This window comes from Geotrypetes seraphini, chromosome 8, assembly GCF_902459505.1.
Source record: "Geotrypetes seraphini chromosome 8, aGeoSer1.1, whole genome shotgun sequence".
Taxonomy (NCBI): domain Eukaryota; kingdom Metazoa; phylum Chordata; class Amphibia; order Gymnophiona; family Dermophiidae; genus Geotrypetes; species Geotrypetes seraphini.
The window spans coordinates 36,960,312-36,975,154 of record NC_047091.1 but is presented as its reverse complement, the minus strand read 5'-3'; the positions used below and the strand labels follow the sequence as shown (position 1 = coordinate 36,975,154).

General features: G+C 48.4%; 1 protein-coding gene across 1 annotated transcript in view; it reads right to left on the bottom strand.

Annotated features, from left to right (window-relative positions):
* The window catches only part of LOC117366039 (zinc transporter 10-like), a 311,507-nt gene extending 308,006 nt beyond the window's left edge, over positions 1 to 3,501 (bottom strand). The window contains exon 1 of the mRNA XM_033957076.1: positions 3,462 to 3,501. Coding sequence (XP_033812967.1) covers positions 3,462 to 3,492 — 31 coding nt within the window. The 5' untranslated portion in view covers positions 3,493 to 3,501. The remainder of the gene's footprint in view (positions 1 to 3,461) is intronic.
* Between the last annotated feature and the right edge of the window lie 11,342 nt (positions 3,502 to 14,843).

The following is a 14,843-nucleotide window of genomic DNA, read 5'->3' as shown; positions in this document are numbered from 1 at the left end:
GACCCAGACCGCCCTTCTTCTTCAGGAAGCTCAGGCTTTGCTCCAGCTTCGGGCCGTCGAGCCGGTCCTGGTGGACCAACACAACCGGGGGTTTTACTCCTGGTACTTCCTTGTTCCAAAGAAGACGGGCGACCTGCGTCCAATTCTGGACCTCAGGATTCTCAACAAGTTCCTGGTCAAGGAGAGATTTTGCATGCTGACCCTAGCTTCTCTCTACCCCCTCCTTGAGCAGAACGATTGGTTATGCTCCCTGGATCTCAAGGAGGCCTACACTCACATTCCCATTCATCCTGCCTCTCGCAAATTCCTCAGATTTCGGGTGGGACATCTGCATCTGCAGTATCGAGTGCTTCCATTTGGCCTGTCCTCGTCTCCCCGAGTCTTCACAAACTGTCTGGTTGTGGTGGCCGCTGCACTCCGGAACCATGGTCTTCAGGTGTTTCCCTACCTCGACGACTGGCTCATCAAAGCCGCCTCAGCTCCAGGGGTCATCTCGGCGACCCAACAGACTATCTGGTTCCTACAGAGTCTGGGATTCGAAATCAACTTCCCAAAGTCTCATCTGCAACCGACCCAATCTCTCCCCTTCATCGGGGCAGTTCTCGATACCATCCAGCTCCGAGCATTCCTTCCTCCTCAACGCCTGGATGCTCTGCTTTGTCTATGCCACTCAGTGTCTTCTCGCCAGTCCATCTCAGTGAAACACATGATGGTTCTCCTGGGCCACATGGCCTCTACAGTTCATGTGACTCCTTTTTCCAGACTTCACCTCAGAATTCCTCAGTGGACCCTGGTTTCTCAGTGGATGCAGGTGTCAGATCCTTTGACTCGTCACATCCAGGTGACTCCTGCTCTTCAGCAGTCTCTACGTTGGTGGATGATCCCTTCAAATCTATCCAGAGGTTTGCTGTTTCACACTCCTCCCCACCAGAAGGTTCTCACGACATATTCCTCGACCTATGCATGGGGAGCTCATCTGGACGGTCTTCGCACTCAGGGCTTCTGGACCAGTGCGGACCGGCTGTGCCATATCAATCTTCTGGAACTCAGGGCGATTTTCAATGCTCTTCAAGCTTTTCAACATCTGCTTCACGACCTAGTGGTCCTCATTTGCATTGACAATCAGGTCGCCATGTATTATGTCAACAAGCAGGGGTGCACGGGATCGGCCTCCCTCTGCCAGGAAGCTCTCATAGTCTGGGATTGGGCGATTCGCCACAACACCTTCCTCAAAGCTGTCTACATTCAGGGGAAGGACAATGCCTTGGCAGACAACTTAAGTCGTCTCCTCCAGCCGCACGAATGGACTCTCCATTCCAAGCCCCTTCATCAGATCTTCTCTCAGTGGGGGACACCTCAGATAGACCTCTTTGCGGCTCCCCACAACTGCAAGCTGCCTCAATTCTGCTCCAGGATCTACACTCCTCATCGCCTCGAGGCAGATGCCTTTCTTCTGGACTGGAGGAATCTCTTTCTCTATGCATTTCCTCCGTTTCCTCTCATTCAAAAGACTCTAGTCAAGCTCAAGTCAGATCATGCCACCATGATTCTAATAGCTCCTCGGTGGCCCAGACAACCTTGGTACTCCCTTATACTTCAACTCAGCAGCAGGGAGCCATTCCTTCTTCCAGTGTTTCCTTCACTGCTTACTCAGCATCAAGGATCTCAGCTCCATCCCAACCTGCAGTCTCTCCACCTGACAGCTTGGTTCCTCTCAACGTGACTCCCCACCAGTTTTCCCAGGCGGTGAGGGATGTGTTGGAGGCTTCCAGGAAGCCTGCTACTAGACAATGTTACTCCCAAAAATGGACTAGATTTTCTTCATGGTGTGTTTCTACTCGTAAGGAACCTCAACGAGCCTCCCTATCCTCTGTTTTGGACTATCTTCTATACCTCTCTCATTCTGGCCTCAAGTCTACATCGATATGAGTCCATCTGAGTGCAATTGCGGCTTTCCATCAGCCTCTGCAAGGGAAACCTCTCTCTGCTCATCCTGTGGTTTCCAGATTTATGAAAGGACTTTTCCATGTCAATCCTCCTCTCAAACCTCCTCCAGTAGTTTGGGACCTCAATGTTGTCCTTTCTCAGCTTATGAAACCTCCTTTTGAGCCTCTCAACAAGGCTCCGCTGAAGTTTCTCACTTGGAAAGTGGTTTTTCTGGTTGCCACTTCTGCCCGCAGAGTCAGTGAGCTTCAGGCCTTGGTGGTGGATCCACCTTTCACAGTATTCCATCATGACAAGGTGGTCCTCCGCACTCATCCGAAATTCCTGCCTAAAGTGGTCTCTGAATTTCATCTCAATCAATCCATTGTACTTCCAGTGTTTTTTCCAAAGCCTCATTCTCATCCTGGAGAATCAGCTCTTCACACTCTGGACTGTAAACATGCTTTGGCTTTCTACCTGGATCGCACCAAGCCACACAGAACTGCTCCTCAACTTTCCGTCTCCTTTGATCCGAACAAGTTGGGACGCCCTGTTTCGAAGCGTACCATCTCCAACTGGATCGTGGCTTGCATCTCTTTCTGCTATGCCCAGGCTGGATTATCCCTTCCCTGTAAAGTCACAGCCCATAGGATCAGAGCAATGGCGGCCTCTGTAGCCTTCCTCAGATCGACACCGATTGAGGAGATTTGTAAGGCTGCCACTTGGTCCTCGGTTCATACATTCACCTCTCATTATTGTCTGGATGCTTTTTCCAGACGGGATGGACAGTTTGGCCAAACAGTATTACAGAATTTATTCTCCTAAGTTGCCAAATCTCCCACCATCCCATTGAGGTTAGCTTGGAGGTCACCCACTAGTGAGAATACCTGCCTGCTTGTCCTGGGATAAAGCAATGTTACTTACCGTAACAGTTGTTATCCAGGGACAGCAGGCAGCTATTCTCACGTCCCACCCACCTCCCCTGGGTTGGCTTCTCTGCTAGCTACCTGAACTGAGGAGACACGCCCGGATCATCGGGCGGGAAGGCACTCGCGCATGCGCGGTGCGGGCATCTCGAAACTTCTGAAGTTTCTTCAAGCAAGTATGCTTGTGAGACGTCCGCATCGGTTCTCTGTTGGATGACATCACCCACTAGTGAGAATAGCTGCCTGCTGTCCCTGGATAACAACTGTTACGGTAAGTAACATTGCTTTTCTCCATGTATTTTAAGACAGGCTTTTTCAATGACAGATCTGTTCTAAGATACTAGTAGAACTTAAGATGGCCTAACCTAGATCTCTCAAGTCCCATTTGTACATTCTTGCTATAATGTCACTTCATATGTACTTTATACCTGTTGTAGGTTTCAAAGCAAAAAAATAAGCATGTACTTTTGCTTAGAGTGCTGGCCTAACTAGCCTGCAAGTAAAGTGTGGTCTTTAACCTCACGTGGACAGTTTGAAAATTGTTTACCAAGCTCTTAGTAGGATTTGAGCTGCAAGTCACTACTTAATTGAATGAAAAACATCAGTCCTCACCTTTCCTATTAACTAGGTCTTCCAACGTCATACTCTCCTGCCATGCCAATCCTCTACTCCAAGAAAAGAGTCCAATCATAAGGTTTATGGCAATGCTCACAGCTCCAACACTAATTGCAAGGACTGGTCGGTGGGGTGGATGTGGATTGACAAAGCGTCCAATGGCATCCAGAGTGATGGAGAAACACAATGAAGCAAGCAGCAGAGAGGAGATCAGGGTCCCCAGAAGAGGAATCCTCTGCCAGCCAAAGGTAAAGGAGCCAGGGCTTGGCAACTTGGCTAACAGTCTGAAGAGAATTGGCAGGGCTAGGGACAATGCAACAGACAGGGTATGAAATGTATCCAGTAGGGCAATCAATGAATCACAAAGACGACTTACAATGAGCTCGGCCAAGAGGAAGCAAATGGTTAAAGCCAGGAGAGCACAGTGCTTCTTAACACCATCAGCAGCCATCCTGTAAAGAAAGAATACAATTATTCAAAGTATTTGGATCCCCAATTTACATAGAAATCAGAAATCAGAATTGAGACATCTAGAAAGGTACATGCTAAATTTCAATAGTATTTTAAGAAAAGTTGATGTCAGGAGTGCACCTGTATTTGTTGGCATATGCAAAAATGAATGGCATGGATCCAGCAGGGTCCACAGGGAGATTTGGCACTTACATACACTTTACAAACCTACAAACATGTGTAAGTGCCATCAATTAAGTAGTAATGTCAGAATTTTAATTTGGTTTTATTTTTGAGAAGAAAATAAACTATATGGGATTAAAGAGAATGTCTCCCTTAATACCTCATGTAAAGCCCTGACCAAAATTAGCAGTTTTTTAAACTTATGCATGCCTTTGAGATAATGTATCTAACCTGACATGGAAATTTTCCTCATGCACATGTGTTCTCTTTATAGAATTGGAAATACAGTGTAGATTTTAGTCCTGCTCAAACCATAGCCCTTTGAAATCTGCATCGTGTGTATTTCTGCATGTAAGTAGTAGGGATGGACAGCCCAAAATTTTCATCCAGGGATTCAAGACAAAGTTAGACAAGTTCCTGCTGAACCAGAATGTACGCAGGTAAGGCTAGTCTCAGTTATGGCACTGGTCTTTGACCTAAGGGCCGCCGCGTGAGCAGACTGCTGGGCACATTGGACGACTGGTCTGACCCAGCAGCGGCAATTCTTATGTTCTTACCTGTGTTTGGTACACTGCTTTGGCAGTGACTTTCTAAATAATAGTCGCTGATTGTGTTTAGCGACAGCAATGACTTGATACACTATAGTATTTCACTGATATCATTTAGGCACTTATTATTTTGCATTATTGTGCACTATCACTTGGATGGTTAGGGCCTGGGGATGTAACACATTTTACCCTTTTGAGTTTTGTTTGTGACAACTTTTTAAGAGGGTTTCTTGAAAAATTCCTCTGTTGCGAGTTGTGTTTGCTGAGGGTCCACCCTCCTATTATTATATTAACTCAATTTATTGAATATTAGTGTTTCTCATGTCCTGCTGATGCTATACACATTTTTAGGAGAGATCTGTTTTTTTTCTCTGATTTTGTTATTTTTCCTATTGGGTTATTTTTGGTGTAGGTCCCGTCATGACATTTTAGGGTTTTTGGATACTTCTTTTAGCATCTTGCAGTCTGCTCAACTTGCTTGGACTGCTAGACCTGGGCATGTTGGCAGTTGTTTGGAAAGTATTCCACTTGTACACTTTGGATTCTTGCCCAGAAACAGCTAAGAAGAAGAAGGAAACCCCCCCCTCCAAACAAATTTTTAGATTGAATTAGGTTGGGCAGACTAGACAGACCATTCGGGTCTTTATCTACCGTCATCTACTATGTTACTATTTTCCGGACCGTGGAATGGCTAATGCCAAATTCTTTAGAGATCTTTATAAATCTCTTACCAGACTTATAAGCTGCAACAATCTTATTTCTGAAGGCCTCAGACAGCTCTTTTCATCTCACCACAGCAGTCATGAGCACACCAACTAAATGTCTGAGGTTTAAGTAAGTCAAACCTCTTTCAAAATCCCCCCCCCCCTGTCATGTGCGCGCCTCCTTCTCTTTTTTAACTTCTCTGGCATGAGCAGTATGCCCATGTCAGTTTGCCCTTGGATGTCACATAATAATAATAACATAACAGTTTATATACCGCAGGACCGTGAAATTCTATGCAGTTTACAATAATTAAAAGATGCTACAGAGGAGAGTCACGTGATGTGCTGAGCCGAGCAAGACGTGTATTGCTTGAGCTCCGGGGCCCCGGGTCCCTCTGTATCCTGCCTATCTTGTTTTGTTGACTCTACACCTACTCCTTCAGTTTGTAGGTTATATGGATCAGTTTGTGCAGCCTAATAGTCCGGCCATGAGCGGAAAGGTAACCCGAAGTTCCAAAGATCGGGAGATAAGAACGATGCGGCCTGACTCTAAGATGGCGGCGATGGTGGCAGACTCGGGTTTGTCGCTCCTTTTATCATAAGCCCACATTGAGGCCCTATCCGCATCGGTGGTATGAGCTTTAGACGCCCGCTTCGAACAATTGTCGGGCAAGCTCACTTCACTCGAGACTATACTGAAACCACTCGGCGTACCGGCGAATTGGAGACTAGAGTGGCACATGTGGAAAATGCACACTCTGCCTCTGCGGCGGATTTGATGTCTCTCAAGGAGCAAGTTTTGCGCCAAGCGGACAAGATCGAAGACATCGAGAATCGGTCGAGATAGGACAATTTACGTCTGATCGGCTTACCGGAATTGGTGCCGGATTCTCGTCTGCTTGTCACTTTGAAGACTTGGCTCCGGGCCGAATTGCTGCTTCCAGCTGGCCTGGGGCCCCTGCGGCTGGAGCGGGCCCATCGGCTTGGGAGGCATGCTGAAGACCATACCCGCGCCCGAGTCACCATCTTTAAAGTGCATAACTCTGCCTTTAAGGTTTGATGAAACATTATCGGCAAAAGAGAAACACCCAGGAGCACCGGTCTGTCTGTTCCAGGATTACTCCCCTGCGCTGCAAGAGCACCGCCGCCGCTTTTCCAGAGTGTGCACAGCGCTTTTCAAGCGCAAACATCGCTTTCAACTGCTTTATCCTGCGCTCCTGCGGATCTGGACCTCTGCTGGGTGGAAGAGCTATGCCTCAGCAGAGGAGGCGCAGGCCTACTTGGATGCCATCTTCCTGGAGAATCTGGGCCTTCCTCGGCCCCTTGATGTTTCTGGGCCTGTGGTTGCTGCTGGCACCTTCCAGCTGCTGCCCTGCTGGGTGCTGCGCGTGCTATGGACTCTGGATCTTCAGTAGCGGCTGTCTACATCTCCTTTTGGATTGGCCGGGTGGATGTACTACCACTTCTTGCTGTTCTAGGCCGCGTTGTTGATGTTCCTGATTCTTTGAGGTTCCTGTTTTCATGGATTGACTGGTGGCCTTATTGTTGGGGGGTCCACTTCTTGACCCCAACTGAGTTATAGTCTTCGGCTCCCTTGCAAAAGTTGTTTCCCCTCAGAGCTTACCGGGGAACCGGGTGGTTACAGTATGACTCACTGGTAGTGGCCCTTTCTTGCTACTATCCCTTCTGTGCTTGACAACTTGGTGCAGAGGGGGTATTCTTGGTTTCCTGGAGCCTTCCCTGGACTGATTTGTTTAGGGGATTTGTTGTCTTTGGAGTGCTTGGGGTATGCTTGTGGGGGTTCTGACTGTGTATGGGAGTTGACTGCTTCGGATGCTTGGTGTGGGGTTAGGTTCCCCCAGGGGGGGGGGGGATGAGTCTGCTTGTTTGCATGGCTCTCTGTCTTTGACTCTGGGTTGGTTTTGCCTGTATAGTGTCCAGAATGCCTGGTCGTCCATTGAGTGTGTGTGGATTCTAAGGGTGGGCTGGTGCGAGATCTGGCACAGTTCCCGGATGGGCAATATGGAGGGTTCTGGTGCTCTCTGGAGGCTATTCGGAGCCGCTGTACCTCGGTTTAAACCTGGGTTTCTGCCTCATTACAGTTCTGGGATCTTTTTGGATGGCTGTGTGGGTGAGGGTGCAGAGTGGCTGGCTTGCTATGAGTGTGTGTGGGGGGTTCTTGTTTCTGATGAGATTTTGGTGGGGCATGTCAGGGGTGGGTGGGATTGGGGGGACTGGGGGCCCTGTTCACATCTTAGCATGGCTCCCTCTCCGTTCCACGTTTGTGGGACGGGGTTTGTGCTTGTGGTTGGGATTCTGGGGGGATTGGGAGTGGGGGTGGAGTTGGGGTAGGAGTGGGTTGGGTTTATGGGGGGGGTCCTTCTTCAGAATATGTGTTCAGTCTTTTGGATATTTGCCTTGTTTTTATTTCTTTTTTTCAGGCTAGGGTACCTGTTGGTCTCCACTGCTCTGGGGGATGGCTGGGCTCCTGGGGAAGTCTCATTCTTTTTCTGCTGTGTTCACTAATTTGCTTTTTTCCTGACTTTCCGATCTGAGTACCCCTTTTAGGCTCACCTCCTGGAATGTTGGGGGCATTACGTCGCCAATCAAGCGGTCCAAAATATTAGCTGCTTTGCAGCGTTATCGCTCCGATATTGCTTGTTTACAGGAAACTCAACTGACTGACATGGAGATTCTTAAGTTGGGCCGCTCCTGGGTGGGGGAGGTATATTTTGCTTCATCTCAGGGTCGTCATGGTGGAATTGCTGTGTTGGTCTGTAGGTCCTCACCTCTGGGAGTGCAGGTTCTAGATAAAGATTTAGATGGTAGATTTCTGTTATTGCGCCTGACCTTAGGTGCTTGCTCCTATCTATTGCTTGTGGTTTATGGGCCCTAATTCCGCGGAATCGGCCTTCTTACAAAAATTACTTCAACTCTGTTCCCGATTTTCTGGAGATCCACTCATTATCTTGGGAGATTTTAATTTGGTGCTGGACCCTACTCTGGATAAGTCTGGTACTTCTATTGCTTCTTTGGGGGCTAAGGGTCGACTTCTTTCGGATTTTTGTGATACTCTTTCCGTGATCGACCCTTGGCGTCTTCTTCATCCTGAAACTCGTGACTATGCTCACCTTTCTCGAACCCACAGTACCTGGTTATGGATTGACCATATCTTTCTGTCTTCGACTTTGTTCTCTTCGGTCAAGTCAGCCGAGATAGGTCCGCTGAATATTTCGGATCATACCCCGATTTGGGTTGATGTTTATCTGGACACTGCATATCTACGGCCTTCATTTTGGCATTTTCCATTTTATCTTGCTGAGGACAAGGAATTTCAAACCTTCTTGCAGGCCTAATGGGAGGATTACTCCACCAATAATGCTCACCATATGGAGAATCCTATTTTGTTCTGGGAGGCAGCCAAAACTGTGATTAGGGGCCATATCATTTCTTTCCTGAGTGCCCGCAACAAACGTATTCATAGAACTAAACTAAACTAAACTAAGCCTTAGGTTTATATACCGCATCTTCTCCACTGAAGTGGAGCTCGACACAGTTTACAGAGTTTAAAAAATATGGGAAGAGAGAAGAGAAAGAGTTTACAAAGCATAAAAAGAGGGGATGTAATCAGGAGAAGGGATTATTATATGCTAGAGAAAAGCCAGGTTTTCAGTTGTTTTCGGAATAGTTGGAGGGAGTCCAGGTTCTGCAGCGGGATAGTGAGGTCGTTCCAGAGGCCGGTGATTTTGGAGAGGAGGGATCTACCCAGTTTACCTGCGTGGAGGATGCCGTGTAGAGAGGGGAAGGATAGTTTATATCTGTGGGCAGATCTGGTGGTAGTTGGTGTCGGGGCGAGGAAGGATAGAGGGATTAGGGGCAGAAGGATGCCGTGAATGATCTTGAAAGCCAGGTAGGAGCATTTGAAATGAATTCTGGAAAGTACTGGGAGCCAATGAAGATTGGTAAGTAGAGGGGAGACGTGGTCATATTTGCATTTAGCAAAAATCAGCTTAGCCACAGTGTTCTGGATAAGCTGGAGTCTGTGAAGACTTTTTTTCATTAGGCCTAAGTAGATGGTGTTACAATAATCGAGTTTGGATAGGATGATGGATTGTACAAGGACGGTGAAATGCTTTTGGTGAAAATAGGATCTAACTTTCCTCAGCATGTGGAGGCTGAAAAAACAAGATTTTGCCAGGGAATTCAGGTGATCGTTGAGGGAAAGGGAGGAGTCGATAGTGATGCCAAGGACCTTGCTTGAGAACTCAAGGTGTAGAGCAGGGCCTGTGGGTAGGGTGAAGAGGGCGGGCAGGTGAGCTAATTTTGGGCCGAGCCAGAGTAATTTTGTTTTTGATTCATTTAATTTCATCTGTACTGAGAGGGACCAGGCGTGAAGTCTCATTATGTATGATGTGATGTTCTCTTGGAGGTTTGTAAGGTTTGGATCTGTTTCGAGGAGGATGAGGATATCGTCTGCATATGTGTAAATTGTTTCAAGGGGGGATAGTTTAAGGAGCTTCAGGGAGGTCATATATATGTTGAAGAGAATAGGGGATAGGGGAGAGCCCTGTGGAACACCACAGGATGGTGTCCATGAAGCAGATTTGGAGCCGTTTGTGTTGACAATGTAGGAACGATCGCGAAGGAAGTTTGAGAACCACTTTAGGACAGAAGAGTCTATCCCAATCTCGGAAAGTTGGTAGATTAGTATGTTGTGATGCACGACGTCAAAAGTCGCGGAGAGATCAAACTGTAGGAGAACAGCAAATTTGTTTCGGGCGTGTAGTTGTTGCACCTTTGAGATTAGGAAAACTAGGAGGGACTCGGTGCTGAAATTGGGCCTAAATCCGTATTGGTAGTGTTGGAGAATGGAGAATCTCTCTAGGTAAGAGGAGAGCTGAGTGGCGACTATGGTCTCTAGAAGTTTTGTTAAAAGAGGGATGTTTGCTATGGGGCGATAGTTCGATGGTGAGAAAGGGTCAAGATCGGGTTTTTTCAGAAGAGGGGATAAGGCAATGTGTCCCATTTCGGTGGAGAACAGGCCCGATAGTAAGACTTTGTTTATGAGGTTAGTAAGGGAAGAGATGGCCTGTGTAGGGTTTTTTTCGTAAAGGTAGGATGGGAAGGGATCTAGGATGCACTTGCAGGATTTAAGTTTGAGGCAAAGTTTAGAGATCTGGGTCTCGGATACAAGTTCGAATGTAGTCCATGATCTGTCGGCAGGGATAGCGTCGGAGTCTTTTGGGGGGAGAGAGTTGTAGGAGATAGCTGAGGGAAACGAGCTCTTTATGGTAGTGATCTTCTCGTTGAAAAATTTGGCTAGGTCATTTGGAGATGGGAGGGGGGGAGGGGGCGGAGTCATTTTTAGAAGTTAGGTTCCGCCAGATGTGGAACAGTGTACTGTTTTGGTTTTTTGACCTGGAGATTTTGTCTCCATAGTAATTCTTCCTAGCTTTTTTTTAGTACGGAGTTGTAGGATTTGATGTTTTCTCTCCAGGATTGCTTATCTAGGGGGGATTTTGTTTTTTTCCATCTCCGTTCCAGGGCCCAACATTTCTGTTTTAATTCTCTGTGGTAAGAGAGGTACCAGGGAGCCTTGTGAGAATAGGAGATGGGTTTAGTGGTTAGAGGGGCAAGGGCACGGTACGTGGATTCGGAAAGAGTCACCCAGTTGTGCCAGATTGAGTCAGGGTTCGTGTGAGTGGGAAGGGGAGGGAGTTTGTTGAGAAACTGGGACCAGAATAGTTCATTTGAGATCTTTTTGCGGTAGGTGATGGAGTTTGTGGCACGGGTTGGGGTATCAAGGGCTGACATGAATACAGGGAGGCAGAAAGAGCCTAGGAGGTGATCCGACCAGGGGACATGTTCCCAACGGGTCATATTTGTGGAAGTTTTATGCTCAGTCAGGTCAAGAAAGCTAATGATGTCAATGGAGTGCCCCTTTTCATGGGTAGAGGTGAGCGGGGAAGCAGTGACGCCCAAGGAGGTGAGGAAGTCTTTGAACTCAGTTGAGTCATTGTTGGTGTTGTCGTCTAGGTGAAGGTTTATGTCACCTATGATCAGTAGTCTTTGGAATTTTAGATAGGCCTTTGTTATGTTCTCAAGAACAAAGTCAGAGGATTTATTCCAGGGGTTGGGTGGGCGGTAAAGTAGCAGGATGCCTAATGGGTGGAGGCGAAGTTCGTCGTTTATTGAGGCTAGCATGAATTCCAGGGAGGGGTGACTACCCTTTTCTAAGAGCTCAACATTAAAGAATGATTTGTAGAGAAGGGCTAGACCTCCTCCTTTTCGATTTAATCTAGGAGAGAAAAGACCGTGGTAGCCTGGGGTCAGAGTTCATTTTGTGTGAGTAAGTCATCTTTTTCGATCCATGATTCAGTGATGCACAAAAAACCCGGATCAAAATCTTCAAGTAAATCTTTTACTATTTGGGTCTTATTTCTGACGGACCTGGCATTACAATAGAGAGTAGGGACTGGGGTTAGAGAGTAGGAGGTAAGGATGGGCAGGTTTGCTGGGGGAACAGGTTTTAGGGAGGAGAGGTTTGCACCTCGGTGCTTTTTGAAATGATGGGGTCTGGAGGATACTAGCATGGGAATTCTGAGCCCAGAACAGATGTTGTTGGGGAATGTAGCATCAGGAGAGTTTGGGAAGAGGATTTTGGGAGTGGGAAGTGTTTGAGGGAGCAGAGAAGGAGGATAAGAGGCCAGAGTGAAGGAATTCGGGGGCAGAGCAGGGCTCCCACGCTGCCCGAAGTCACCGGGCCGAAGAGAGGAGCAGCCCCAAAGGCAGGGAGCTGCTTCTGAGGAGAGCGATGAGAGTCTCTGGACTTCGGGGGCGGAGCAACAGCTCCCATGCGGCCCGAAGTGGCGGTTGGAGTGAGGAGCAGCACCCGATGGCAGAGGTGCTGCTCTCGAAGAAAACTCGGTCCAGCAGGGGAATTCGGGGGCGGAGCAGGGATCCCACGCTGCCCGAAGTCACCGGGCCGAAGAGAGGAGCAGCCCCGAAGACAGGGAGCTGCTTCTGAGGAGAGCGATGAGAGTCTCTGGGCTTCGGGGGCGGAGCAACTCTCCCCAGGAACTCCTGCTGGTGGCTGGAGGGGCTCCGGTAAAGGCTGTGCGCCGTTGGCGCTTTAGATTTTTAAATTCGGGTCCCCCGCTGGTCTGGGAGAGGGGCGGAGTAAGGGCTCCCACGCTCAATTCTCCCCAGGAACTCCTGCTGATGATTGGAGGGGGTCCGGTAAAGACTGTGTGCCGTTGGCGCTTTAGATTTTTAAATTCGGGTCCCCCGCTGGTCTGGGAGAGGGGCGGAGTAAGGGCTCCCACGCTCAACTCTCCCCAGGAACTCCTGCTGGTGGCTGGAGGGGGTCCGGTAGAGGCTGTGTGCCGTTGGCGCTTTAGATTTTTAAATTCGGGTCCCCCGCTGGTCTGGGAGAGGGGCGGAGTAAGGGCTCCCACGCTCAATTCTCCCCAGAAACTCCTGCTGGTGATTGGAGGGGGTCCGGTAAAGACTGTGTGCCGTTGGCGCTTTAGATTTTTAAATTTGGGTCCCCCGCTGGTCTGGGAGAGGGGCGGAGCAAGGGCTCCCACGCTCAACTCTCTCCAGGAACTCCTGCTGGTGGCTGGTGGGGGTCCGGTAAAGGCTGTGCGCCGTTGGCGCTTTAGATTTTTTAATTCGGGTCCCTCACTGGTCTGGGAGAGGGGTGGAGCAAGGGCTCCCATGCTCAACTCTCCCCAGGAACTCCTGCTGGTGATTTTAATAATTAAATAATTAAATAGATGAAGAAGTGTTGTTTAAAAGGAGGGAGCTCAACTGTCAGCCAGCCACCATCCAGCCTCCAAGTTCCGGAGAACGGGCCTTGCGAGTAGCTAAGCGGTCATTTCATTCGAATCCCTCGAGGGAGGCTCACGAATGCTATTTGTCTACCCATAAGGTTCTCAATTCGTTACTTCATTCTCGTTCTCAAAAATGGGTGGCTTTTCATAAACACCGCTTCCAACGTTTTGGTAACAACTCCGGGCGTCTTTTGGCACGATTGGTGAAGGTTGAGACTAGTAGGAAACAATGTTCCCTCTAAGCTGTGCGCATGAGCGATCACTCACTATTTTCAGTGTCGTCGCTCATACGTTTTCTGGTGTTGCTCAATCGAGGGCGGGCGGAGGTGAGAGGAAGCGGCGGCGGCGATCTGCCCTGCTCGTCTTAGTATATTTTAAGTTGAAAGATTCAGCGGCTCCTCTCAAGATCCCCGACTGCATTGGACTTCCGACGCAGGTGGGGATTCGTTAGAGGAGCTGCTGCCACGTCTTCAGTAGCGTACCAAGGGGGAGGGCGGTCCACCCCGGGTGGAGCCTTAGGGGAGGTGCACATCTGGCCAGGTCCAGATCTGGCCGGCTGTGCATCCCCCCTAAGGCTGCCATTGGAGAGGAAGTTCGGGCCAGCCAATCGTTGCCTGGCTGGGCAGAACTTCCTCTCCAACGGCAGAACTGACGTCGGGGGAATGCTGGTCGGCCCGACAGTGGGAAGCAGAGAGAGCTTGGGGCAGCCGCGGCGGTGGCTTTGGGGCCTGTTTCCCCCGATGGTGGCAGCAGTGGCTTTGTGGAGGGTAGGGAGAAAGAAAGAAAGGGGGCAGGCAGGGAGACAGAAGGGAAACAGAAAAAAAGAAAGAAAGGGCAGGGAGAGAGGAAGAAAAAGTTAGGGGAGGGAATGAGATCTGGAGGAGAGGAAGCATACAGGCTGAAAGAAGGGAAGAAAGATTGGATGCACAGTCAGAAGATGAAAGTGCAACCAGAGACTCATGAAATCACCAGACAAGGTAGGAAAAATGATTTTATTTTAAATTTAGTGATCAAAATGTGTCTGAATTCATATATGCTGTCTATATTTTGCACTATGGCCCCATTTTATTAAACCGCAATAGTGTTTTTTAGCGCAGGGAGCCTATGAGCGTCAAGAGCAGCGCTGGGCATTTAGCGCAGTTCCCTGCGCTAAAAACTGCTATTGTGGTTTAATAAAAAGGGAGGGGGGTATATTTGTCTATTTTTGTATGGTTGTTACTGAGGTGACAATGCATAGAGTCATCTGCCTTGACCTCTTTGAAAAAAACCCAGAATAGGAATGATAATTAACATTTTCTCAGCATACAGTGTGCTTTTTGGTTTTTTTTTAAATTTTATTGTTGATAGATCATTTTGACTTGGTCATTTTAAAGTAGCTCGCAAGCCCAAAAAGTTTGGACACCCCTCAGCTAGAGCGTTGAAGCTGTGTATTTCTATTTTATCCCCCCTTTTACAAAACTGTGGAGCGTTTTTTAGCGCCAGCCATGGTGGTAGCAGCTCTGATGCTCAGAATTCTATGAGCGTCAGAGCTGTTACCACCGTGGCTAAAATCCACACTACAGTTTTGTAAAAGGGGGAGAGGTTAGTTTGTGATGACATATTCCATACTAGGCGAAGGTGTTTTCTGTGTTCTGTGTGTTCGAAAGACATGGTTTTCTG